This window comes from Pseudophryne corroboree, chromosome 4 (assembly GCF_028390025.1).
Source record: "Pseudophryne corroboree isolate aPseCor3 chromosome 4, aPseCor3.hap2, whole genome shotgun sequence".
Taxonomy (NCBI): domain Eukaryota; kingdom Metazoa; phylum Chordata; class Amphibia; order Anura; family Myobatrachidae; genus Pseudophryne; species Pseudophryne corroboree.
In genome coordinates, this window is record NC_086447.1 from 439,523,494 (window position 1) to 439,551,386 (window position 27,893).

Sequence of the window (27,893 nt, forward strand, 5' to 3'; positions counted from 1 at the left end):
TGGAGGGCTTCTGTTCCTGGGAATGGGCTGCCTGCTGCAGTCTTCTTCCCTTTCCTCTATCCCTGGGCAGATATGACTGGCCTTTTGCCCGCTTGCCCTTATGGGGACGAAAGGACTGAGGCTGAAAAGACGGTGTCTTTTTCTGCTGAGATGTGACTTGGGGTAAAAAAAAGTGGATTTTCCAGCTGTTGCCGTGGCCACCAGGTCCGATGGACCGACCCCAAATAACTCCTCCCCTTTATACGGCAATACTTCCATGTGCCGTTTGGAATCTGCATCACCTGACCACTGTCGTGTCCATAAACATCTTCTGGCAGATATGGACATCGCACTTACTCTTGATGCCAGAGTGCAAATATCCCTCTGTGCATCTCGCATATATAGAAATGCATCCTTTAAATGCTCTATAGTCAATAAAATACTGTCCCTGTCAAGGGTATCAATATTTTCAGTCAGGGAATCCGACCAAGCCACCCCAGCGCTGCACATCCAGGCTGAGGCGATCGCTGGTCGCAGTATAACACCAGTATGTGTGTATATACTTTTTAGGATATTTTCCAGCCTCCTATCAGCTGGCTCCTTGAGGGCGGCCGTATCTTTGTGATAAGCGTGTGAGCGCCTTCATTTAAATTATCTGATTCAGGAAAAACTACAGGTAGTTTTTTCACACCCCACATAATACCCTTTTTTGTGGTACTTGTAGTATCAGAAATATGTAACACCTCCTTCATTGCCCTTAACATGTAACGTGTGGCCCTAAAGGAAAATACGTTTGTTTCTTCACCGTCGACACTGGAGTCAGTGTCCGTGTCTGTGTCGACCGACTGAGGTAAAGGGCGTTTTAAAGCCCCTGACGGTGTTTGAGACGCCTGGACATGTACTAATTTGTTTGCCGGCCGTCTCATGTCGTCAACCGACCTTGCAGCGTGTTGACATTATCACGTAATTCCCTAAATAAGCCATCCATTCCGGTGTCGACTCCCTAGAGAGTGACATCACCATTACAGGCAATTGCTCCGCCTCCTCACCAACATCGTCCTCATACATGTCGACACACACGTACCGACACCCAGCACACACACAGGGAATGCTCTGATAGAGGACAGGACCCCACTAGCCCTTTGGGGAGACAGAGGGAGAGTTTGCCAGCACACACCAAAACGCTATAATTATACAGGGACAACCTTTATATAAGTGTTTTCCCTTATAGCATCTTAATATATAATCATATCGCCAAATAAGTGCCCCCCTCTCTGTTTTAACCCTGTTTCTGTAGTGCAGTGCAGGGGAGAGCCTGGGAGCCTTCCCTCCAGCAGTTCTGTGAGGGAAAATGGCGCTGTGTGCTGAGGAGAATAGGCCCCGCCCCCTTTTCGGCGGGCTTCTTCTCCCGTTTTTCTGACAACCTGGCAGGGGTTAAATACATCCATATAGCCCCAGAGGCTATATGTGATGTATTTTTAGCCAGTATAGGTACTTTCATTGCTGCCCAGGGCGCCCCCCCCAGCGCCCTGCACCCTCAGTGACCGTTGGTGTGAAGTGTGCTGAGAGCAATGGCGCACAGCTGCAGTGCTGTGCGCTACCTCATGAAGACTGAGAAGTCTTCAGCCGCCGATTATTGGACCTCTTCTCTCTTCAGCATCTGCAAGGGGGTCGGCGGCGCGGCTCCGGTGACCCATCCAGGCTGTACCTGTGATCGTCCCTCTGGAGCTAGTGTCCAGTAGCCTAAGAAGCCAATCCATCCTGCACGCAGGTGAGTTCACTTCTTCTCCCCTAAGTCCCTCGTTGCAGTGAGCCTGTTGCCAGCAGGACTCCCTGAAAATAAAAAACCTAATAAAACTTTTACTCTAAGCAGCTCTTTAGGAGAGCCACCTAGATTGCACCCTTCTCGGCCGGGCACAAAAACCTAACTGAGGCTTGGAGGAGGGTCACAGGGGGAGGAGCCAGTGCACACCACCTGATCCTAAAGCTTTTACTTTTGTGCCCCGTCTCCTGCGGAGCCGCTATTCCCCATGGTCCTGACGGAGTCCCCAGCATCCACTTAGGACGTCAGAGAAATATAACATGATTCAAGGTATGATCCCAGACTTCAGTGAAACAGAGGTTAAAAAGACAGACTAACATGTATGGAAATGAAGAAAAATAAAGATAGTGAAAAGATATTTAAAAAGCGTTTTCACGTGTTGTTAGTAATGACCTGATATACATGGATAAAGTGCACTGTCACTCGGTCTTCGTGTATGGTAATAACAGGATTTTAATTACCTGAAACGGTAAATCCTTTTCTCGTAGTCCGTAGAGGATGCTGGGGTCCATATTAGTACCATGGGGTATAGACGGGTCCACCAGGAGCCATTGGCACATTTTTATGAGTTTAACAGTGTGGGCTGGCTCCTCCCTCTATGCCCCTCCTACCAGAAACTGTGCCCGAGGAGATAACATACTTCGAGAGAAGCAAATACACAGATAGTGGCGAGATTCATACCAGCTCACACAACAGACAAACCCGGCAAACAAGCCGTAAAAACTCAGCAACAGCTGAAACAGTACTGAAACAGTAAACAATGCAGAACTTACCTAGGAACCAGGTAGAACAGAACTATAAAGCCAAAGCTGGAAAACGAAGCGCTGGGCGGGCGCCTAGCATTCTCTACGGACTACGAGAAAAGGATTTACCGGTTCAGGTAATTCAAATCCTATTTTCTCTTACATCCTAGAGGATGCTGGGGTCCATATTAGAACCATGGGGATGTACCAAAGCTCCCAGAACGGGAGGGAGAGCGCGGAGGCTCCTGCAAGACCGCTTGACCAAACTTGAGGTCATCAGAAGCCAAAGTGTCGAACTTGTAAAACCTGGCAAACGTGTTCGAACCAGACCAAGTAGCAGCTCGGCAAAGATTTAGTGCCAAAACACCCCGGGCAGCCGTCCAGGAAGAACCCACTTTACGAGTAGAGTGGGCCTTAACCGATTTCGAACATGGCAATCCTGCCGTAGAATAGGCATGCTGGATAGTGAACCTGATCCAGTGTGAAATCGACTGCTTCGAAGCAGGACACCCAATTTTCTTGGGATCATAGAGGACAAACAGAGAGTCAGTTTTCCTATGACGAGCTGTCCTCTGCACATAGATCTTCAAAGCCCTCACAACAGCCAAGGACTTTGAAGCAATTGAGGAGTCAGTAGCCACTGGCACCACAATAGGCTGGTTGATATGAAAAGCCGATACAACCTTAGGCAGGAACTGCGGACGAGTCCTAAGTTCCGCCCTGTCTTCATAAAAGATCAGATAAGGACTTTTACAAGATAAAGCCCCCAATTCCGACACACGTCGAGCAGAAGCCAAGGCCAACAAAGTGACCACCTTCCACGTGAGAAACTTTATGTCAGTCTCCAGTAGAGGCTCAAACCAAGCTGACTGTAGGAACTGCAACACCTCATCAAGATCCCAGGGTGCCGTTGGTGCCACAAAAGGAGGGTGGATGTGCAGAACCCCTTTCAAATAGGTCTGAACCTCAGGAAGGACAGCCAATTGCTTTTGAAAGAAGATGGACAAGGCAGAGATTTGGACCTTGATGGAGCCCAATCTCAGGCCCATATTCACTCCTGCTTGCAGGAAAAGGAGAAAACGTCCGAGTTGAAAATCCACCGCAGGAAACTTTCTGGATTCACACCAGGAAACATATTTTTTCCAAATACGGTGGTAATGTTTAGACATTACCCCCTTCCTAGCCTGAATCAGGGTAGGAATAACCTCGCTCGGGATACCTTTCCGAGCTAAGATCTGGTGTTCAACCGCCAAGCCGTCAAACGTAGCTGTGGTAAGTCTTGAAAGGCGAACGGCCCCTGCAGCAGCAGAACCTCCCGAAGAGGTAAGGGCCTTGGATCTTCCAGAAGAAGATCCAGCAGATCCGCATACCAAGCACTTCGCGGCCAGTCCGGAGCAATGAGGATTGCCCGAACCCTTGTTCTTCTTACCAGCTAAAGAACCCTTGGGATCAGAGGAAGTGGAGGGAACACATACACTGACGCGAACACTCACGGTGCTACCAGTGCGTCCACCGCCACTGCCTGAGGGTCTCTTGGCCTGGAACAGTACCTCCCCAGCTTCTTGTTGAGGCAGGAGGCCATCATGTCCGTGAGGAACCCCCCACCAAGCGGTTACTTCATCGAACACCTCCAGATGGAGGCCCCACTCCCCTGGATGGAGATCGTGTCTGCTGAGGAAGTCTGCTTACCAGTTGTCTACTCCCGGAATGAAGATTGCTGACATCGCTACAGTGTACCTTTCTGCCCAGAGAAGGATTTTTGACACCTCTGACATTGCATCCCTGCTCTTCGTTCCGCCTTGTCTGTTTATGTAGGCCACAGTGGTCACGTTGTCAGACTGTACCTGAACAGCCGGATCTTGTAGCAGATGTGTTGCTTGCAGGAGGGCGTTGTACACGGCCCTTAGCACCAGGATGTTTATCGGGAGAAGAGATTCTTGAAACAACCACTTTCCTTGAAAAGTTTCCCCCAGAGCGACTGCTCCCCAACCTTTTAGACTTGCATCTGTGGTTAAGAGGATCCAGTTCTGAATACCGAACCTTCGGCCTTCCAGTAGGTGTGGAAGTTGTAGCTACCAGAGGAGTGAAATCCTGGCTTTTGGAGACAGGCGTATCCTCTTGTGCATGTGTAGGTGAGAGCCCGACCACTGCTCCAAGAGGTTCAGTTGAAATGGACGAGCGTGAAACCTGCCGTACTGCAGAGCCTCGTAGGCGGCAACCATCTTCCCCAGAAGGCGAATGCATTGATGAACCGACACCCGGGTAGGCCTTAAGACCTCCCGGACCATTGTTTGAATCACCAATGCCTTCTCCACCGGGAGAAACACCCTCTGCACCTCCGTGTCGAGGATCATTTCCAGGAAAGACAGCCTCCGCGACGGCTCCAGATGAGACTTTGGAAGGTTCAGGATCCAACCGTTCTTCCTGAGCAGCTGTGTCGTGAGAGCGATGGATCGCAATAACAACATCTCCCTGGACGACGCCTTGATCAGGAGAGCGTCCAGATAAGGAATTATGTTCACCCCCTGCTTGCGGAGAAGAACCATCATCTCTACCATCACCTTGGAGAAAATCCTTGTTGCTGTGGAGAGGCCAAACGGCAGCGCCTGGAACTGATAGTGGTCGTCCAACAGCGCAAACCTGAGGTATGCCTGATGCGGTGACCAAATGGGGATGTGGAGATAAGCATCCTTGATGTCCAGAGACACCAGGAACCCCCCTCCGTTAGCCCTGAGATGACAGCTCTCAGAGATTCCATCTTGAATTTGAACTCCCTGAGATAAGGGTTCAAAGACTAAGTTCAGAATAGGCCGTACCGAACCATCCGGTTTCGGTACCACGAAAAGGTTTGAATAATAACCCTTGTTCCACTGCTGAGGTGGAACCGGAACGACGACTTCCGACACCACCAATTTTCTGATGGCCTCCAGAAGAATCTCTTTGTCCACTAGCAGAGCTGGTAAGCCTGACTTTAAGAAACGGTGAGGCGGGGGATCTTGAAACTCCAGTCTGTACCCCCTGGATACTATATCCAGGACCCAGGGGTCCAGACCAGACGACACCCAGACGTGGCTGAACTGTCGGAGTCTCGCCCCCACCGGACCGTCCGCCAGGCCCAGCCGTTTACCGTCATACGGAGGGCTTAGTGGCATCAGAAGCGTGATTCTGGGTCTGGGAACCTGCGGGAGCAGGTTTCTTTCCTTTTGCACGACCACCTCTGAAGGTGATCGAAGGCTTGTTTTTTTTTTGCCTCGCTGGTCGAAAGGACTGTGACGTGGCTGGTGTAAAAGGCTTCTTCGTTGCCGGTGCAGCTGAGGGGAGAAAAGTAGACTTACCCACGGTAGCCATGGCAATCCACGCATACAGCGCCTCCCCAAAGAGAGCCTGACCCGTGTAGGGTAGGCCCTCCACGCTCTTCCTGGATTCCGCATCTGCAGACCATTGGCGCAGCCAGAGATCCCTGTGAGCCGAGACGGACATGGGGAGATCCCCGCAGCCATGGAGCCCAGGTCCTTCATGGAATCCACTAGGAACCCTGCAGAATCCTGAATATGGCGTAAAAACATATTAACGTCATCTTTATCCAGCGTAACCGATTCTTCCTGCATAGTTATAGACCACCTGGCAATAGCTTTTGCAATCCAAGCACAGGCTATAGTAGGCCTTAATATAGCCCCAGAAGCCGTGTACATGGATTTTAACGTAGCATCCACCTTGCGATCCACCGGGTCTTTCAACACAGTAGATCCTGGTACCGGCAGCACAACCTGTTTGGACAGCCTATATACAGAGGCATCGACCAATGGTGGGGACTCCCATTTTTTCCCATCTTCCTCTGGGAAGGGAAAAGCAACCAAAACCCTCTTAGGGATTTGAAATTTCTTTTTCCGGAGTTTCCCAGGCCTGTTCAAAGATCGCGTTTAATTCTTTGGATGCTGGGAAGGTTAAGGCCACTTCCACCTGTTCCGGAATTGTGTCCGAAATTTGCAAAACATCTCTAACAGCCGCAATCATCAACTGTAGCCCCTTGGCAAGTGATGCCGTTCCCCTCGACACATCCCCATCACCGTCTGCAATGTCAGAGTCGGTGTCCGTGTCATCCTGCAACATTGCCAGTGCACGTTTCTGAGAATGAATCGCAGGGGACCCCGAGGAGGCAGTATCAGACCAAACAACCATAGAGGACTGGAGGACCTGAGTGGCGTGCTCAGTCCTAGCAACCCTATCAGAAATCTGGGAAATAGTTCCCCTCAGAGAGACTAACCACTCTGGATCTCTAGCAGGAATCTGCGCTAAAACTGTGCAATCCTGATTTTATGGAATGAAGTCCTCTTGTGAGGATAAGTCCTCTGCAGCATATCATACATTGTCCCTAGACATGTTACCACACACACACACACACACACACACACACACAAACACACAGGGTATTATGAAGGCAGAGTTTCCCCCCAAAGAATTGCAGAGAGACACAGAGATTGGAGCCAACCCACACACAGCGCTATTAAAGGTATAGGGAGTCCCTAACCAGCGCTGACTGTGTCCCTTAATAGGTGACAGTCTGTATACAGCTTCCCCCCCTTCTACAACCCCCTTGGTACCGTACAGATAGCTGGAGATTGCTCTGGAGGGACCTGGATCCACTTGACAGTGAGAGCAGGCAGGAAAATTGGCGCTGAACGCTGCTGGCTCTGAGTAGAAGCTCCGCCCCCTTCAATGGCGCCGGCTTCCCGCTCTGTAAAGAGATTATACTGGCCTGGAGGAACAGTGGCTGACCTGGATCCGCAGACCCCGGTCAGGAGATGACCAGTGTGGGGTCTGGAGCAGGCCCAGGACGCTCCCTCCAGCGCCGCACCAAGGTACACTGAGCCGCCCAGGAGCGCGGTCAAGGCCGCGCTCCCGCCCTAATAGCCACCTTCTTCACACTGTCCCCCCGCTTGCAAGGGGGGATAGTGACTAACTCGCCATGTTCAGCATCTGGGGGGGTGGCGGCCGGCTGCTGGGGCGAGCATTACCCTGTGGCGGGGCGCGATCGGACCACCCGGAGCTAACGTCCAGTCAGCGGGAGCAGTGGCTCAGGACCCCGCGGGGCGGACACTGCTCCCCCCCGTCCCACGCTGCAAGGAGGCCGTCGCCAACAGCCTCCCTGTAAAACAAAAAATCCTGAAAGAAATAAAACTCTTTTACCAAGAGAACTCAGTAGAGCTCCCCTAGCTGTGACCGGCTCCTCCGGGCACATTTTCTAAACCGAGTCTGGTAGGAGGGGCATAGAGGGAGGAGCCAGCCCACACTATTAAACTCTTAAAGTGCCAATGGCTCCTGGTGGACCCGTCTATACCCCATGGTACTAATATGGACCCCAGCATCCTCTAGGACGTAAGAGAAATAATAAGAATTTACTCACCGGTAATTCTATTTCTCGTAGTCCGTAGTGGATGCTGGGACTCCGTAAGGACCATGGGGAATAGCGGCTCCGCAGGAGACTGGGCACAACTAAAAGAAAGCTTTAGACTACTGGTGGGCACTGGCTCCTCCCACTATGACCCTCCTCCAGACCTCAGTTAGGATACTGTGCCCGGAAGAGCTGACACAATAAGGAAGGATTTTGAATCCCGGGTAAGACTCATACCAGCCACACCAATCACACCGTTTAACTCGTGATACAATACCCAGTTAACAGCATGATAACAACTGAGCCTCTCAACAGATGGCTCAACAATAACCCTTTAGTTAAACAATAACTATATACAAGTATTGCAGACAATCCGCACTTGGGATGGGCGCCCAGCATCCACTACAGACTACGAGAAATAGAATTACCGGTGAGTAAATTCTTATTTTCTCTGACGTCCTAAGTGGATGCTGGGACTCCGTAAGGACCATGGGGATTATACCAAAGCTCCCAAACAGGCGGGAGAGTGCAGATGACTCTGCAGCACCGAATGGGCAAACTCTAGGTCCTCCTCAGCCAGGGTGTCAAACTTATAGAATTTTGCAAACGTGTTTGACCCCGACCATTGCAGTGAGTCTGTTGCCAGCAGATCTCACTGTAAAATATAAAACCTAAAATATACTTTCTTTCTAGGAGTTCAGGAGAGCCCCTAGTGTGCATCCAGCTCAGCCGGGCACAAGATTCTAACTGAAGTCTGGAGGAGGGTCATAGTGGGAGGAGCCAGTGCACACCAGTAGTCTAAAGCTTTCTTTTAGTTGTGCCCAGTCTCCTGCGGAGCCGCTATTCCCCATGGTCCTTACGGATTCCCAGCATCCACTTAGGACGTCAGAGAAATTACAGATATTTATTTAATCTGCATTAGCACATCCTACTGTAGAAGCCCTGGGTGTGTATAGTTTAGTGGTATATATTTTATAGTGTGACTACTCCCACTACTCGATAGTATATGCCTCCGAGGAAAGCTCATTCTATTGCGAGACTACGAGTATGGATTGGTGTAACTGTAGTATAAGACCCCAGCTAAAAAGACTTGTGTGCCTTGGTGCCTTTAAAATATTCTACTGGGTATCTCAATACACATCCTATAAATCATTTCATGATCATTCATATATACCATGTCAACCTCCTACTCACTGTTTTTCACCTAGTAGGAATGCTCCTAAATATTCGGCTGAGAGTATAGGTTAATATGTTTCGTATGGTAGCTCCAAAATCAGGCCACTGATTTAGGCAGAGTGATAATAATTATCACAATATTAGCTTTTAATAATGCATTTTTGGAGCTATACAATACCTATCTATACACATCCTATTGCGGGTATCAGTAGGATTACTTCTGAGCAGAGTTGTGTTTATTACCTATAATTGGAATTTAACAATAGGATCGAAAAATGAAAGAAGGCAACAATGTTTCTTATAGACAATATATACAATTCCTAGCGCTTGTATATTCAAACGTTCTGCTCGTTTTTTCAATAAAATATTTTGATTATAGCTGCTCCCAAAATAGGTACTGCTGGAATACCAATCAATTGAACCAAAAAAACGAAAATGATATAAATATATCAGGGAGCGCTTTTTAATCAAATATCATTAATTTATTAAAATTTATTACTTAACAATACATATGCCAAATAGTACAAACATATGGCTATTAAAATAATTCTCAACTATGTCTGTATAAAGTTCCATAAAATGGTATTGCACACTGATATTGTTACTTTAGGGAGTCTTGGTACATCGGCACTTAATGCATTTATACTCCTTATGTCAGTCTGATGGCAACGTGAGGATCTTTAAGGCAAGCAAGCCAATTAGCAGTGTTTCCTCCGTGTTGATATGCCTAGCAACAGGAACAGCTGGAGGGAGGGCGCTGATCTGATGAAATCTCAGCGCTATGCTACACCCCCGTCTGTTCTATGCTGACAGTCTCCAAAGACGGACTTCGCAATAAGGGAAGGATACTTCTTACCGGACTATACGTGACATGTCTTGCATGGATCTGTTTATCAGCAGATTGTCATCTTTGTCACAGTTAGATGATGTCCGAGGTAGTATCGTGCAATAGTCCTTAAATGTGGAGCTTGAGCATCTCCTAGTGCCGTCCGGGTATTTCAACACCGGCTCCCAGTACAAGTGTGCAGCCGCAGACAGGTTGATGTATGGGTCTGTAAATACGGTCCTTACGCGTTTCTCCGCCCTCTTCTCACGGCGGTTTCGTCAGAGGATATGATGTTAGCCATTCTGGCTTAGTATTTAAACCCATATGCTCCAATCAAAATTCTTTAATCAGTGCAAACACCTGCGGATTTAGCCGCCTTTAAAACAAAGTCACATATCTATAAATCTGGCATATTGCAATCTTTAAAAACATAGAGAAAACTTTATTAAATAATCTCTATGTTTATTTTTTAAAAAACAAACGAGCAGAACAATGAATTCTAATTACTAAATCCAATAACACAATATAATAATATAATTTATATATATGCTTTAGATACTTAATTAGCAAAATAGAAGCACAAAAAATCATCATTGGGACTCATAGTGTAATGGTTAGAGAGTCCATTCATCATACATCAAGACCCAGGATCGAATCCCAACAATACTCTCCACATCGGAATTAAACATATAATTTTTATAGGACAATAAGAATATAGTTAGAATAACCAAATAAGAGCCCTACTCGGCTCCTTCGCATAATATATATAAGTTTATTATAAATTTTTAAACCAACATACATTTTTATTATATCATTTTTATTTTTATAGTACAAAATAGGGTAATATTTATTCTCAGTGAACATTTATTTATATTTTACACGATGTTAGTCAGATGATTCAACCCTTGTTACCTGATATTATTTAATTCTATATTTTCATTTAGCCCATCAGGGACTAATGTATCCAGGGTAAAGATCCAGAATGCCTCTCTGGTACAAAGTCGACCGAATCTATCTCCCCCTCTCAGGGTAGGAGCGATGAATTCGATCCCTTGTATTTTAATAGAATTAACATTCCCCTCATGTGCTTGTATAACATGCCTAGATACACTATGACTAATATTCCGATTGATAATGTTCCTTCTGTGTTCTAAAAAGCGTGTATTCAGACTACGTGTAGTTCTGCCTACATATTGTATTCCGCATACACAACTTAGAAGATATATGATATACATGTTTTGACAATTAATGAAGGATTCTATCTGAAAGCTTTTTCCTGTTCTGAATGATTGAAACGAGGTACTTCTGTGACATATAAAGTTGCATGATATGCATCTCGTTTTGCCACATCTAAAATTCCCTTTAGTTGTAGAAAGCCAAGAAGTTTTATTCATAGAATGGGTTTTATCTTCCGAATTTCGAAAGAAACTAGGTGACAAGTGATTCCTCAGGTTTTTGGCTTTTTGAAATACTATTTTCGGATTATCCCCTAAACATGGTTTTAATATTTTATCTAATTTTAATATTTCAAAATTTTTGTATAAAATTTTCTTTATCTCAGCAGCACATGTATTATATTTACTAATAAAAGGAAGTATCTTATCATCTCTCTTATTAACATACTCATAATTCTTTCGTTTGGAGGGTACAAGGAGTGATCCCCTGTCTCTTAATTCGACTTCAAGCAATGATTTATTTAATAATATATCTGGATATCCTTGATCTTGAAACGTTTTGGTTAATTCAGAAGCTTGTTCAGCAAATTTCTTAACATCTGAACAATTACGTTTTATTCTCAGGTATTGCCCTTTGGGTATATTCTTCTTCCAATTTGGATGGTGGCAACTCCTATAGTTTAAATAGTTGCCACAATCAACCTCCTTTCTATATGTGCTTGTGGCTATGTTGCTCTCATTGACAGTGAGGGCAATATCGAGGAAGTTGATGTGTGTAGGGTGACAAACGTGACTGAATTTTAAACCAAATGTGTTAAGATTAAGAAAAGATATAAAGGAAGATACTAAATCAGACCCTTCCCAAATAATAAATAAATCATCAATGTATCTGCCATAGAGCACCAGATTCGCTGCAAAGGGCCCCTCCCATATATATTTTTTCTCGAAGAGACCCATATATAAATTTGCAAAACTAGGAGCGAATCTAGTGCCCATGGCAGTACCGTGTAATTGTAAGAAAAACTGTGAATTAAATAAAAAATAGTTGTGCGACAAAATGAATTTTATGGATTCCAAAATAAACTCACATCGTTCTGGGGTCAAATCTTTATCCATTTCTAAGAAATAGCGGCATGCCTCAACTCCCTGTTGATGGGGTATATTGGTGTAAAGAGACTCAACATCACAGGTGAGGAGTACATATGACTGCCGCCATTCTATATCTTTAATCAAATTCAAAAAATGAGTAGTATCTCTTACATGAGATTTTAATCTACTCACGTGTGGTTGTAGATAGGAATCCACAAAATAAGAAAGACTAGAAGTGAGGGACCCTATACCAGAAATTATGGGACGACCAGGAGGTGCTATTAAAGATTTGTGTATTTTAGGGAGGTGATAATATGTGGGGATAACGGGATAAGGATTAAACAAAAACAAAAATTCTTCCTTCGATATTGTCCCCACTGTCAAGGCCGCAAGCAACATGGATTTGTATTCTTGTAGATAGAGAGCGGTGGGGTTTTGGGCAAGTTTTTTATAAAATAATTCTTCATTAAGTTGTCTATCAGCTTCTTTTAAGTAGACCTCTTTATCTTGAACCACTAACCCACCGCCCTTATCAGCATTTTTTATAATAATTGAATTATCCTTTTCCAAAGACTTCAATGCCCTACGTTCATTTATATTAAGATTATCTTTTTTATGAGATTTATTGTCAAAATTACAGAGTTTACGTAGGTCCTCTAAAGTTGCAGAGTAAAAAGCTTCAATATATGCACTTTTATGTTGGAAAGGATAAAATTCTGACTTCCTTCTGAATGACCTATTAATTGTATCCAACGATGTTTGATCGTTAGAGATTTCAAAAATCTTAACTTCTTCCGGTTGAGATCTTAAAAATTCCTCATTATTTTCATTCTGTAATGCTATTAGCATATCAATGCCACTGAGATCTTCCTTATTAATAACAATGGGAGTCCCTTCTATCTTGTGTTTTTTCAGGGATTTATTCGCAAAAAATCTTTTTCGACATAAATCCCTGGTGAATTTATTTAATGAAACAAAAAGATCAAAAATTTCGGGATTTTTTGTTGGGGCAAATTTTAGACCTTTGGCCAGTACTGATTTTTCATGTTCAGTCAACACTTTTTTGGATAGATTATATATACCTCTATGTCTCATTTTATTCTTAGATTTTTTGTATTGTGTCCTAGTTCCTCCTCTACAGCCTCGGGTTCTTCTGATCTTACTCTTTTTGGTGAATTTGGGTATAGTACCTCGAATTGATTGAATTGTTCTCTGTTCTGATTCACCCCTAAAAAATGATGTCGCTGTTGGTAGCCTCTAGCTGATCGGTCTGATGTTCTGGTCCCATCATTACTTTCAGGTGGTCCTTTGTAATTGTATTTGGGCCTGGCTCCTATTTGTTCATAGGAATCCCTCCCGCTTTTATCTCTATATAATTCCTGATGTTGTGCTTTTTTGGTCCTATTTTGTTCTTGATAAGGACTTTCTCTTTTCTTGGGACTGAATTGATTTCTATCTCTACCAGTTCTGTATTGATAAGGGTCTCTTCTTGAAGAAGAGTGATCTCTCTCTATTTCAGAGGACATGTTATAATTCTTATTTCTATTTCTATTATTATAATTTGTCCTCTGATTGTAATTTGTATTTTTGCTTATACTGTTCCGATTATAAGTTCTTACTTGGTCATTTGTATAATCTCTATTGTCCCTCTCGAACTTTTTCTTTTTGTTTGTCAATAGTGATTGTTCGAATTCATTGATCCTATTATTAAGCATTACATCCTTTTCTTTAAACCCTTTCTTATGTTCATAATGTCTTAATTGTTCCTGTACCTTATCAATCTCTTTGGATATTTTGTTCACTTTATCTTCTCTAAATTTAATCAAAAGTTTGATTAGTGAAAATGAACATGTATCTAATACATTATTCCATAGATTTAGTAGGTCAGGATCATCTTTAAAAGAGCAGGATTTAAACACTCGTAAACCTCTGGGGATCATTTTACTCTCCAAATATCTGTTAAGAGTTATTTGGTCCCACCAGTGTCGTGTTTCTGCTCTAAGTAAAGAGTCTAAATCATTGAATAATTGGCCCATCTTTAATGTTTCATCATCACCCACCTGATTAGTGTCTCTGGGTGATTCATTTTCTGTAACTAAGGCTTTCCTTCTAGTCAATCTGTCCATAGTACTTCTAAATGATGCCATATTATTACAATTTATCTACTAGCAGCCTGGATACAACAACAATAAATATAGACAATATATACAATTCCTAGCGCTTGTATATTCAAACGTTCTGCTCGTTTTTTCAATAAAATATTTTGATTATAGCTGCTCCCAAAATAGGTACTGCTGGAATACCAATCAATTGAACCAAAAAAACGAAAATGATATAAATATATCAGGGAGCGCTTTTTAATCAAATATCATTAATTTATTAAAATTTATTTATTACAGCTGTTCCTGTTGCTAGGCATATCAACACGGAGGAAACACTGCTAATTGGCTTGCTTGCCTTAAAGATCCTCACGTTGCCATCAGACTGACATAAGGAGTATAAATGCATTAAGTGCCGATGTACCAAGACTCCCTAAAGTAACAATATCAGTGTGCAATACCATTTTATGGAACTTTATACAGACATAGTTGAGAATTATTTTAATAGCCATATGTTTGTACTATTTGGCATATGTATTGTTAAGTAATAAATTTTAATAAATTAATGATATTTGATTAAAAAGCGCTCCCTGATATATTTATATCATTTTCGTTTTTTTGGAACAATGTTTCTTGTTGCTGATGTAATTCTGAAACAATTGTCTGTCAAAGCCTGATAAAATAAGAATTTACTTACCGATAATTCTATTTCTCGTAGTCCGTAGTGGATGCTGGGGACTCCGTAAGGACCATGGGGAATAGCGGCTCCGCAGGAGACTGGGCACATCTAAAGAAAGCTTTAGGACTATCTGGTGTGCACTGGCTCCTCCCCCTATGACCCTCCTCCAAGCCTCAGTTAGGATACTGTGCCCGGACGAGCGTACACAATAAGGAAGGATTTTGAATCCCGGGTAAGACTCATACCAGCCACACCAATCACACCGTACAACTTGTGATCTGAACCCAGTTAACAGCATGATAACAGAGGAGCCTCTAGAAAAGATGGCTCACTACAGCAATAACCCGATTTTTTGGTAACAATAACTATGTACCAGTATTGCAGACAATCCGCACTTGGGATGGGCGCCCAGCATCCACTACGGACTACGAGAAATAGAATTATCGGTAAGTAAATTCTTATTTTCTCTAACGTCCTAAGTGGATGCTGGGGACTCCGTAAGGACCATGGGGATTATACCAAAGCTCCCAAACGGGCGGGAGAGTGCGGATGACTCTGCAGCACCAAATGAGAGAACTCCAGGTCCTCCTCAGCCAGGGTATCAATTTTGTAGAATTTTACAAACGTATTTGCTCCTGACCAAGTAGCTGCTCGGCAAAGTTGTAAAGCCGAGACCCCTCGGGCATCCGCCCAAGATGAGCCCACCTTCCTTGTGGAGTGGGCATTTACAGATTTTTGGCTGTGGCAGGCCTGCCACAGAATGTGCAAGCTGAATTGTACTACAAATCCAACGAGCAATAGTCTGCTTAGAAGCAGGAGCACCCAGCTTGTTGGGTGCATACAGGATAAACAGCGAGTCAGATTTCCTGACTCCAGCAGTCCTGGAACATATATTTTCAGGACCCTGACAACGTCTAGCAACTTGGAGTCCTCCAAGTCCCTAGTAGCCGCAGGCACCACAATAGGTTGGTTCAGGTGAAAACGCTGAAAACACCTTAGGGAGAAACTGAGGACGAGTCCTCAATTCTGCCCTGTCCGAATGGAAAATCAGATAAGGGCTTTTACAGGATAAAGCCAATTCTGACACGCGCCTGGCCGAGGCCAGGGCCAACAGCATGACCACTTTCCATGTGAGATATTTTAACTCCACAGATTTAAGTGGTTCAAACCAATGTGACTTTTGGAACCCAAAAACTACATTGAGATCCCAAAGTGCCACTGGAGGCACAAAAGGAGGCTGTATATGCAGTACCCCTTTTACAAACGTCTGAACTTCAGGGACTGAAGCTAGTTCTTTTTGGAAGAAAATTAACAGGGCTGAAATTTGAACCTTAGTGGACCCCACTTTCAGGCCCATAGACACTCCTGTTTGCAGGAAATGTAGGAATCGACCCAGTTGAATTTCCTCCGTCGGGCCTTACTGGCCTCGCACCACGCAACATATTTTCGCCAAATGCGGTGATAATGTTTTGCGGTTACATCCTTCCTGGCTTTGATCAGGATAGGGATGACTTCATCCGGAATGCCTTTTTTCCTTCAGGATCCGGCGTTCAACCGCCATGCCGTCAAACGCAGCCGCGGTAAGTCTTGGAACAGACAGGGTCCTTGCTGAAGCAGGTCCCTTCTTAGAGGTAGAGGCCACGGATCCTCCGTGAGCATCTCTTGAAGTTCCGGTTACCAAGTCCTTCTGGGCCAATCCGGAGCCACGAATATAGTGCTTACTCCTCTCCATCTTATCAATCTCAGTACCTTGGGTATGAGAGGCAGAGGAGGGAACACATACACTGACTGGTACACCCACGGTGTTACCAGAGCGTCTACAGCTATTGCCTGCGGGTCCCTTGACCTGGCGCAATACCTGTCGAGTTTTTCCCAACGGTTTATAATCATGTGGAAGACTTCTGGGTGAAGTCCCCACTCTCCCGGGTGGAGGTCGTGCTGAGGAAGTCTGCTTCCCAGTTGTCCACTCCCGGAATGAATACTGCTGACAGTGCTATCACATGATTTTCCGTCCAGCGAAGAATCCTTGCAGCTTCTGCCATTGCCCTCCTGCTTCTTGTGCCACCCTGTCTGTTTACGTGGGTGACTGCCGTGATGTTGTCCGACTGGATCAACACCGGCTGACCTTGAAGCAGAGGTCTTGCTAAGCTTAGAGCATTGTAAATGGCCCTTAGCTTCAGGATATTTATGTGAAGTGATGTCTCCAGGCTTGACCATAAGCCCTGGATATTCCTTCCCTGTGTGACTGCTCCCCAGCCTCGCAGGCTGGCATCCGTGGTCACCAGGACCCAGTCCTGAATGCCGAATCTGCGGCCCTCTAGAAGATGAGCACTCTGCAACCACCACAGGAGGGACACCCTTGTCCTTGGTGACAGGGTTATCCGCTGATGCATCTGAAGATGCGACCCGGACCATTTGTCCAGCAGGTCCCACTGGAAAGTTCTTGCGTGGAATCTGCCCAATGGGATTGCTTCGTAGGAAGCCACCATTTTACCCAGAACCCTTGTGCATTGATGCACTGAGACTTGGCTCGGTTTTAGGAGGTTCCTGACTAGCTCGGATAACTCCCTGGCTTTCTCCTCCGGGAGAAACACCTTTTTCTGGACTGTGTCCAGGATCATCCCTAGGAACAGAAGACAAGTCGTCGGAACCAGCTGCGATTTTGGAATATTGAGAATCCAATCGTGCTGCCGCAACACTACCTGAGATAGTGCTACAGCGACCTCCAACTGTTCCCTGGATCTTACCCTTATCAGGGAATCGTCCAAGTAAGGGATAACTAAAATTCCCTTCCTTCGAAGGAATATCATCATTTCGGCCATTACCTTGGTAAAGACCCGGGGTGCCGTGGACCATCCATACGGCAGCGTCTGAACTGATAGTGACAGTTCTGTACCATAAACCTGAGGTACCCTTGATGAGAAGGGTAAATTTTGACATGAAGGTAAGCATCCTTGATGTCCCGAGACATCATGTAGTCCCCTTCTTCCAGGTTCGCAATCACTGCTCTGAGTGACTCAATCTTGAATTTGAACCTCTGTATGTAAGTGTTCAAAGATTTTAGATTTAGAATCGATCTCACCGAGCCGTCCGGCTTCGGTACCACAACAGTGTGGAATAATACCCCGTTCCCTGTTGCAGGAGGGGTACCTTGATTATCACCTGCTGGGAATACAGCTTGTGAATGGCTTCCAAAACTGTCTCCCTGTCAGAAGGAGACATCGGTAAAGCCGACTTTAGGAAACGGCGAGGGGGAGACGTCTCGAATTCTAATTTGTACCCCTGAGATATCACCTGAAGGATCCAGGGGTCTACTTGCGAGTGAGCCCACTGCGCGCTGAAATTCATTGAGACGGGCCCCCCACCGTGCCTGATTCTGCTTGTAAAGCCCCAGCGTCATACTGAGGGCTTGGCAGAGGCGGGAGAGGGTTTCTGTTCCTGGGAACTGGCTGCTTTCTGCAGCCTTTTTCCTCTCCCTCTGTCACGGGGCAGAAATGAGGAACCTTTTGCCCGCTTGTCCACGAAAAGACTGCGCCTGATAATACGGCGTCTTCTCATGTTGAGAGGCGACCTGGGGTACAAACGTGGATTTCCCAGCTGTTGCCGTGGCCACCAGGTCTGAAAGACCGACCCCAAATAACTCCTCCCCTTAATAAGGCAATACTTCCAAATGCCGTTTGGAATACGCATCACCTGACCACTGACGTGTCCATAACCCTCTACTGGTAGAAATGGACAACGCACTTAGACTTGATGCCAGTCGGCAAATATTCCGCTGTGCATCACGCATATATAGAAATGCATCTTTTAAATGCTCTATAGGCAAAAATATACTGTCCCTATCTAGGGTATCAATATTTTCAGTCAGGGAATCCGGCCACGCCAACCCAGCACTGCACATCCAGGCTGAGGCGATTGCTGGTCGCAGTATAACACCAGTATGTGTGTAAATACATTTTAGGATACCCTCCTGCTTTCTATCAGCAGGATCCTTAAGGGCGGCCATCTCAGGAGAGGGTAAAGCCCTTACAAGCGTGTGAGCGCTTTATCCACCCTAGGGGGTGTTTCCCAACGCACCCTAACCTCTGGCGGGAAAGGATATAATGCCAATAACATTTTAGAAATTATCAGTTGTTATCGGGGGAAACCCACGCATCATCACACACCTCATTTAATTTCTCAGATTCAGGAAAACTACAGGTAGTTTTTCCTCACCGAACATAATACCCCTTTTTGGTGGTACTCGTATTATCAGAAATGTGTAAAACATTTTTCATTGCCTCAATCATGTAACGTGTGGCCCTACTGGAAGTCACATTTGTCTCTTCACCGTCGACACTGGAGTCAGTATCCGTGTCGGCGTCTATATCTGCCATCTGAGGTAACGGGCGCTTTTGAGCCCCTGACAACCTATGAGACGTCTGGACAGGCACAAGCTGAGTAGCCGGCTGTCTCATGTCAACCACTGTCTTTTATACAGAGCTGACACTTGTCACGTAATTCCAACAGTTCATCCACTCAGGTGTCGACCCCCTAGGGGGTGACATCACTATTACAGGCAATCTGCTCCGTCTCCACATCATTTTTCTCCTCATACATGTCGACACAAACGTACCGACATACAGCACACACACAGGGAATGCTCTGATAGAGGACAGGACCCCACTAGCCCTTTGGGGAGACAGAGGGAGAGTTTGCCAGCACACACCAGAGCGCTATATATATACAGGGATAACCTTATATAAGTGTTTTTCCCCTTATAGCTGCAGTATCTTTAATACTGCGCGTAATTAGTGTCCCCCCTCTCTTTTTTAACCCTTTCTGTAGTGTAGTGACTGCAGGGGAGAGCCAGGGAGCTTCCCTCCAACGGAGCTGTGAGGGAAAATGGCGCCAGTGTGCTGAGGAGATAGGCTCCGCCCCCTTATCGGCGGCCTTATCTCCCGTTTTTCTATGTATTCTGGCAGGGGTTAAATGCATCCATATAGCCCAGGAGCTATATGTGATGCATTTTTTGCCATCCAAGGTGTTTTTATTGCGTCTCAGGGCGCCCCCCCCCCCCCCCCAGCGCCCTGCACCCTCAGTGACCGGAGTGTGAAGCGTGCTGAGAGCAATGGCGCACAGCTGCAGTGTTGTGCGCTACCTTGTTGAAGACAGGACGTCTTCTGCCGCCGATTTTCCGGACCTCTTCTGCCTTCTGGCTCTGTAAGGGGGGCGGCGGCGCGGCTCTGGGACCCATCCATGGTTGGGCCTGTGATCGTCCCTCTGGAGCTAATGTCCAGTAGCCTAAGAAGCCCAATCCACTCTGCACGCAGGTGAGTTCGCTTCTTCTCCCCTTAGTCCCTCGATGCAGTGAGCCTGTTGCCAGCAGGTCTCACTGAAAATAAAAAACCTAAACTAAAACTTTCACTAAGAAGCTCAGGAGAGCCCCTAGTGTGCACCCTTCTCGTTCGGGCACAAAGATCTAACTGAGGCTTGGAGGAGGGTCATAGGGGGAGGAGCCAGTGCACACCAGATAGTCCTAAAGCTTTCTTTAGATGTGCCCAGTCTCCTGCGGAGCCGCTATTCCCCATGGTCCTTACGGAGTCCCCAGCATCCACTTAGGACGTTAGAGAAACATCAGTTGGCATTTAAAGGTTGTCCTGTGTAGAGAATATAAACTGGACAGAAGCTGCTGTGTTATCTAATTTATTCACTTCATGGGTTTCATATAGAGTTTAAGCCCAGTCTTTGTGGGGAAATGTCCCCCTATTTATTATTAAGGGGTCCCTTTCCAAAGTAGAGCTATATAAAATATCCCATAAATGTCCTAAACACCTTCCATTATAGTGTGGTTTGCTATTGTCCTTAAACTTGTTGTAAATCAGCCGTCCTCATATATGTCAGGCAGGTCAATAGCAGTGTATTTGGCGGAATCTAAACAGTAACAAATGTAGCTGTTTTGATGTTACAAAGTAGCTGCTAGTGCTCTTTCCAGCATGGTTTGCACTGAATCCACACAGTATCAATTGTGGTCGTTTCAATATGATACAATGTGACCGTTGATGCTTCATTTCAACATAGTTATCCGATTCCTTATGTGTTTGGTTTATTTAAGCACACTGTGACACTATCCACATATATTGTATCTTTCTGCAGCTGCCTGGATATTTACTATTGTGTCCAGGTTTTTAAACTCGTAAATATTGCTGGCAATGCAGTGTAATTTGCTGCAATCATTAGGTTTACTATAGACAGCTGTCCTTATATGTGTTAGGAGGATTTACAGCAATGTATTTAGCTGAATCTTAAATGATATCAGTTGTAATGATTTTAGTATAATATAGTGTGGCTTATTAGAGTTATTTCTAGCACAGCCAGGTGGTGGTCTGTGTGTTTGGACTGTTCATACACTATGTATCATTATCCACATACAATATGTCTCTTAAGGCTGCCTGGGTGTTTAGTATTATACCCAGGTTTTCATGGTCACAGCTAGCAATACATGGAATACACCATTCATTTGGATAATAATGGTTGGTAAGTGTTGATATGCGTGGCATGAAGCATCAGCAGAGGCTTGATTAGATTATGGAAAGCAAATTGCAAAGGCCTGAGCTGGGTTATTTGACGCGTCTATCGTCACTTCTGGTTCAGACTTCAGGTTACTGGATGTGTTCCGGTCGCGGTCGTGATTTCCAATTTGGTCTGTATTTTCCACCAGAGGAGTTGGCTGGTGAGTGTCTCTTGTCGCCACTGGGCTAGTCGCCAGTCTAGTATACATAAAAAAGTTTATTTATGTAGTTACAGCTCATGTTTGAGAAGTTTAGCACACTTCCTGTCTTAATTGGCTCAGGGGTGGGACTTGGGTGGTTTGTTGCCTTAAATAGGGAGCCTGGGAGACATTTGGTGAATGGTGGTCCATAGGGCAATATCCTTGCTGTTGCACTGTATGATGTCCTGACGGTCGTGCTATGACTGAAATGTCGACTACCTGTTTACATATATCCGTGAGTTATCAGTAAAATGCCTGTTTGAACTCTTTTGGTGAGTGCCTGCATCTTGGTTTTGCTATATCTATACATGTATATATATCTCCCTCACAGCGCTGTCCTAGACCGGACGTAAATATTAGAATACTTATACAATATCTTCTATAACAGGTACACTTTTTCTTAACTAACGCTGTCTGTATGAAGACATGTAGAATACTCAAGTGTTTGTGAAGTCACAGTGCTGTATACAGGTACCTTTGACAAAGCTGCCCCTTGTGACAGCGAAACGCATAAGCACTATTTGGACCTCAAAAGGACTTGAGAGCAGCATCCAAACAAATCGGATAGTGGATCTATAAAGTGTGGAACTCTTGGTGTGCCATCCTGTGAAATATCCTTCCATAACTCCCTCATCTATGTGCTGGAGCCTGTGCCATCTGGACCGCCGCTAAGGGAAGTACTCAATCTTTGCTTGCTAATATTGTGGAATTAGACGTCCCACCCGCACTGAGGTCCACCTACCACTGGATAACTACTGCCATCGTCCCAAGTGTCCAATACAACCAAAAGACCTTTTGGCTCCATTCTCTTGCCAATTTGCCATTTATTTATTTTTTCTGTTTTTATTGGTAATTTTAATACTTACCGTTTAAAGTCTAATACCACTTAATAATGGGGAATATGAAATAAATATCATACAACTTTTTTTATTATACACACCTGTCTGCTTATGATATTGTATTAGCGCTGTTTGTTTTTGTAAAAGTATTTTGTTTGGATTGACTATCCAATTTATTACAGCTGCTTAGAGAGATAACTCTAATTAAGCGTGTGGTAACCCACTTTTAAAGTGAGGTTAGTTCCTATTCTATTCGGCTACACAAAGGAGACCTTGCCTTGCAGTCCCAGAGACCAGCCGCAGCTATGCTGAGAAGATGGCGCCCAGCGTCTCAGTCAGGGAGCGAGGGATAGTGTGAGGCAGCACCAGGGTGGGAAAATCTGCTCAGAGATGGCGCCCTTGGCCGGGGGAAGGCATACAGGTCAAGCGTCACCTCCCCTATGCTGGACTTCCACCCCGGGTACTGCGAGTCTTATTAAATGGGGCGTTAGTACATCTGACCTGTACTCAGACGCCCCAGTGGTCTAGTGGGATCCCTGCTCGGAGGCAGTCCACGCCAGCGCTGCAACCCGTCTTCCTAGGTCGTGGACACAACGCGATTTAATGGCATGTCCCGCCTGGGGAACCCTCTTACCTCCTCCCCGTAGCAGCCACGCGAACAAGGAGAGCATCTGCGACCATGTGCCTAAGCCAGAGCGTCTCTCCCGCAAGTACCTGGGAACTGAGCCGCCGGAGTATGCAACGCTGCTTGGGAAGTGATGGAGCTGCAGCGCTGAAGTGTCACCCTGACAGCCCAGTGAAGAAATCTTCTTAGAAGCTTTTTCAGGGCTGCCCAGTGCAGCCCTCCTGTTAGGTGACCTGCTGCTGCAGGCACCAACTCGAAAACTGAGCTCCAGTGCCTGGAGGCGGGGTTTATAGAGAAGGCCCCAATGCATCCTGGGAAAGCATAAAGCTTTAGCTTGTTGGTGCCTCTGGATCAAGATCCACTCTACACACCGATGTTTTCCTGTGGAAACCAATGTATCCTGCTGCAGAAAAATGAATTTATTCCATTTTGGAATAAGGCTGTAACATAACAAAATGTGGAAAAAGTGAAGCGCTGTGAACACTTTCTGGATGCACTGTATTCCATAATGCGTGAGACACCTGGAGTAACTGAGCAGTTCAGAGAGGAGTAGCATACAGTCTTTCTTTTTAAGTCTTATTTGCATAGCAGATGCATCTAAATACCGCTCAAATTGTACTAGAGACGCCGAGTTGTGACTTTAACCACACACGCAGCCGGCGAGCGACGAGTAGCTCCCGGCCAGCACGCTAAATCTGCGCTGGTCGGGAGCTACTCTTGAAGTGCAAAGGCATCGGGGCGGACTAGCCCTGTGCTGGGCACAGCTACGATCAACTTGGAATGACCCCATAGTCCCCTTTCTCAATGGTCTGTGTGCTACGCCTGTTTCCCCTGGATCTCTGTTGACAGGGTCTGCATGGATGAGCGGCTATATTTGCTCCCTGCCTATTGCTGCGGATCTCGGCTGCCTCTGGCCATCATCGTCTTTCTGTGCCCCAGTACTCTGAGCAGCTCTGGTCTCACACTGCTGCAGAGGAATATACTTGGCCTCGGCATCCTGCGCCTGTAACCCTTCTCTGGCCGCCTCCTCCTGGTCCCTTGATGCTGCAGCTGGCCTTTCCTGGAGCCTGGCTTTGGCAATGCCTATCTCCTGATTCATATTACCACCAGCTGCAGACAGTGCCTATTACTAGACTTACTTTTATACTGCCCACTTTGTTTGGTGGGCATTATTTGACATTCTGCTTTGTACTGTACTAACTTGCCATTTGCAACATGTTGGTCTGGTAAGGTAATTTCTTTGTTTGATTTTGCTGTGTTTGTTTGCTCTGTGCTTCTGCCCCATTGTATGCTATGCCTGTGTGTTATGCCTCCACTATTTCCACACCCTCCTAGCATCAACATTTACAGTGCACCCCAGATGGCTGCCTCGGATGGTTCCTCCATGGGAAGGATGTGCTACGCATGGATCTAGTAATACACGGCATATCAAACAACTACGTGTCAGTTCTCCCATATATGCCTTAGGTCATTGTACATCTTATCTTCCAGTTTAACCTTTGTAGTGCGCCCAACATGGCTGCCTGGTACACTCATGGATGGGATGAAAAATACATGGACTAGACAGTCACGTTATGACCCTACTCTTAGTGTTAGGGCACTGCAACCACCCATTTTGGGCCATCTGTTTTAGGCAAAACTTATTCCAACCAGGGTAATCCTACATAGTGCACCTAAGAGGACTGCCTTTCTGGTACCTTTCATGAGTGGAATATACAACCCCTGGAATTTATTACACCAAATGTCTGCACCAACCCTGCACTTAGCTTATTGTGCTTTCTAGGTTTTGTTGTTTTAAACATTTCTGTGTTTTTTACTACCTGTAATACTACACCTTTTGTACTGTTTTTAATGCCTGTAAAGTAACTTTGATTCATGCTGGAGAAAAGCACTATCTAAATAAAATTATTATTATTATTATTATAATTATAATAGGACACATCTGTAGCTCCTGCTTGTGTTGACACTGCAGCTGCCTCAGTAGCTGACAGTGTGTCAGGGCTGAATATTTAGCAGGCAATTCCACAGGTCACCCTGCGCACCAAGAAGTCGGTGTGGTGTCAAGGAAAGCATATTCACCCCCTAGGGAACCAGAGAAGAGAAGACTACTGATGAGCATGGAACCATGGCACCACACTGATGCTTGCTGGCACTGCTTTGAGTCTCCCCTCTAACCATTCCACTTCTGGACATAGAGAGAAGGTCTCTTCTGTAGCGGGAAAGGCGTTACCACAGCCTGATTTATGGCTGCCAACAGAAGTGGGTACAAACCTGTGATTTTAGTGGTTTGGTCCCCATGGAGAATGTCTCCCATTGAAAACCTGCTTTATAGCAGGACTTTTACAGTCAGTCACTCAATAATTGATTCATGTGGGAAATAAAGGTGAAGATAAAAATTAAACCATTATTGATGCAAACAGCGAGGATGCCCGGCTGATTTGGGCACTTACTAAAATCTGAATTTAGAGGCAGCCAAACCAGATTTAAAAGGGGAGGAACCTATATTAAAGCATTTGAGTGTGCATTGGTGACGTAACCCAGTGATGAAGTAGAAATAATGATCTGTACAAAGTAGACTAATTATTTAAAAACACAGCAGGTTTTGTAATTTTCTCAACATCTTGCAACTGCACTGTTGTAGAATGTTTCCTTGATGTCCCATCAAACCATGAAAAAGGTTACAGAAGCAACATGGTCTTGTTTTTTTCTATTAATGCATAGCTACTATTTGGACAAATGTTGCACAATAATTGAATACCTTCATAATTTTTTAGAGCAGACTAAAGTTGGATCAGCCACATTAATTGATCATACACTTTAAAATGCCAAGCAATAACTGGGGAATAGAAATCTCCCAAATAAGAGTATCTATATTCCATTTATTTTAAGTAAATTTGAAGTATAATAACACAGCACATCTAAGGTCAATAAGATTATATGAAAACATCTGAAACCACACGAGGTCATTTATGATGAAGAAAAATATGATAATCAAACCAAAATAATTTCTTCCTGCTATGTGACATAATATTCCCGATTTTCATGGCATGCAATGAGTGGCAATGTGGATTCCATATGATGGCCACAACAGGCTTCAGATCAGTTTTTCACAAAGAATGTGGGATATTCAAAATAATCACCCGGTTTTGTGCATGAATGAATACATGTAATATTTAGCTTTGCAGTTATATATTACTCTACCTGCAGTGTTGGAGACTTGGACTTTTAGAAGATCACGCTCTTTCATCATTTGTACCAGATCTACTTCCAGGGCCTGTTTGTCGTGCTTATATCTAGCTATGTCTTCAAGCAAACCAGTCTCTTTTTTCTTTGTAAAAACAAGGAGGAAGAAGGAAAAAAAAAACTAAGAATTTGATTATGCAGTTAACAACCATGAACTTCTAAATCATGAGAGTCTAAAATATATCACAGAAAGACATTTTTATTGGATATTGTCAAATATATAAGAGGAAAAGGTTTCAGAAGGTAATATAGTAGTAATAAGCACCAGATTGTTAACATATTTTACCGGCAATACTATGGCTCACTTCATAGTTTGTTGCTGAATCATGGCAATTAAAATAGTTGTTTAAGCTCAATGACCATGAACAGAGTTTGTAGGCCTACAATAACATTTTGGTTACTGAACCTTTAGTCAACATTTAAAATTATATTTTAATATATCAGTGAACAAAGGTTTCTGGAGAGTTTTTAATTCAATTAATGTTTATCTGAAATATGTGTATATCTGTGTCGTGTGGTAACCATTGGATATAACAGTAGAAACAATTGTCACCCCTCTCCCGTGGCATGTCAGGAGCATGTTTTAGAGCTGGGGTAAGTAACAACATTAGGACCTCTGGATTGGCACTGGGAGGTGATTGATAATTTTGTTGTCAGTTTTGAAACTTTAATATTGGCAGCTTCTGTGGTCTAGTGGTGGAGATTACCATCAATCAGGTGTGTTTTATGCAAAATAAGTGACACAGTTACCTCCAATCACCATGAAGAACACCAAACACCATAAAGAAATCACTGGGCGTCCCAAAGCAATGTAATGCGTGTTACATTTGTGAATAAGTACAGTAAGCCTACTGCAAAGTACCAACCAAAGAACAATCAGAATCAGCTTTATTGGCCAGGTATACTTGCGTATACTAGGAACTTGTTTTCGGTTTACAGTGCAGCAGACACAAAGGGAACAAGTAAACAGGAAGGGGGGACATGTGCAGTCTTCAGATAAAGGAACCATAAGGAACAGAATGATCATCATTACATGCAGAGAAATAAAGTAGAGTGACTGGGTGGTCTACCAGGGGGTCGGATGGTCAGGAGTTCAGCAGGTGGACTGCTTGTGGAAAGAAGCTTTTGAGGCTTCTGTTGGATCTGGTGGGGATGGCCCTGTATCGTCTGCCAGATGGCAGCAGGTTGAGCATGCCATGATTAGGGTGAAGCGGGTCCTTAACTATTCTAGTTGCCCATTTTTTGGCTCTGGACAGATACAGATCATGGACAGGGGGAAGTTCCGCTCCGATGACACAGCAGAGCGCAAATTGTCCAAAGTGATTGAGGATGTTTGTTTGGATAATTTTTTTTCTTCAATCTTTTAAAGTACTGTTTAGTTTGTATGGGCTAATAAACCAAATAAATATTTATCAAGGACAAAAATCTCAAAACTCAATTTGCAGATAATTGGCG

The 27,893-nt window shown here is 44.8% G+C and overlaps 1 protein-coding gene across 3 annotated transcripts in view; it reads right to left on the reverse strand.

Annotated features, from left to right (window-relative positions):
• The window catches only part of CEP162 (centrosomal protein 162), a 420,302-nt gene that overhangs the window by 85,322 nt on the left and 307,087 nt on the right, over positions 1–27,893 (reverse strand). For all 3 annotated transcript variants that reach the window (XM_063916918.1, XM_063916917.1, XM_063916916.1), the window contains exon 19: positions 26,397–26,523. In XM_063916918.1, the coding sequence (XP_063772988.1) occupies positions 26,397–26,523 (127 nt within the window). The remainder of the gene's footprint in view (positions 1–26,396; positions 26,524–27,893) is intronic.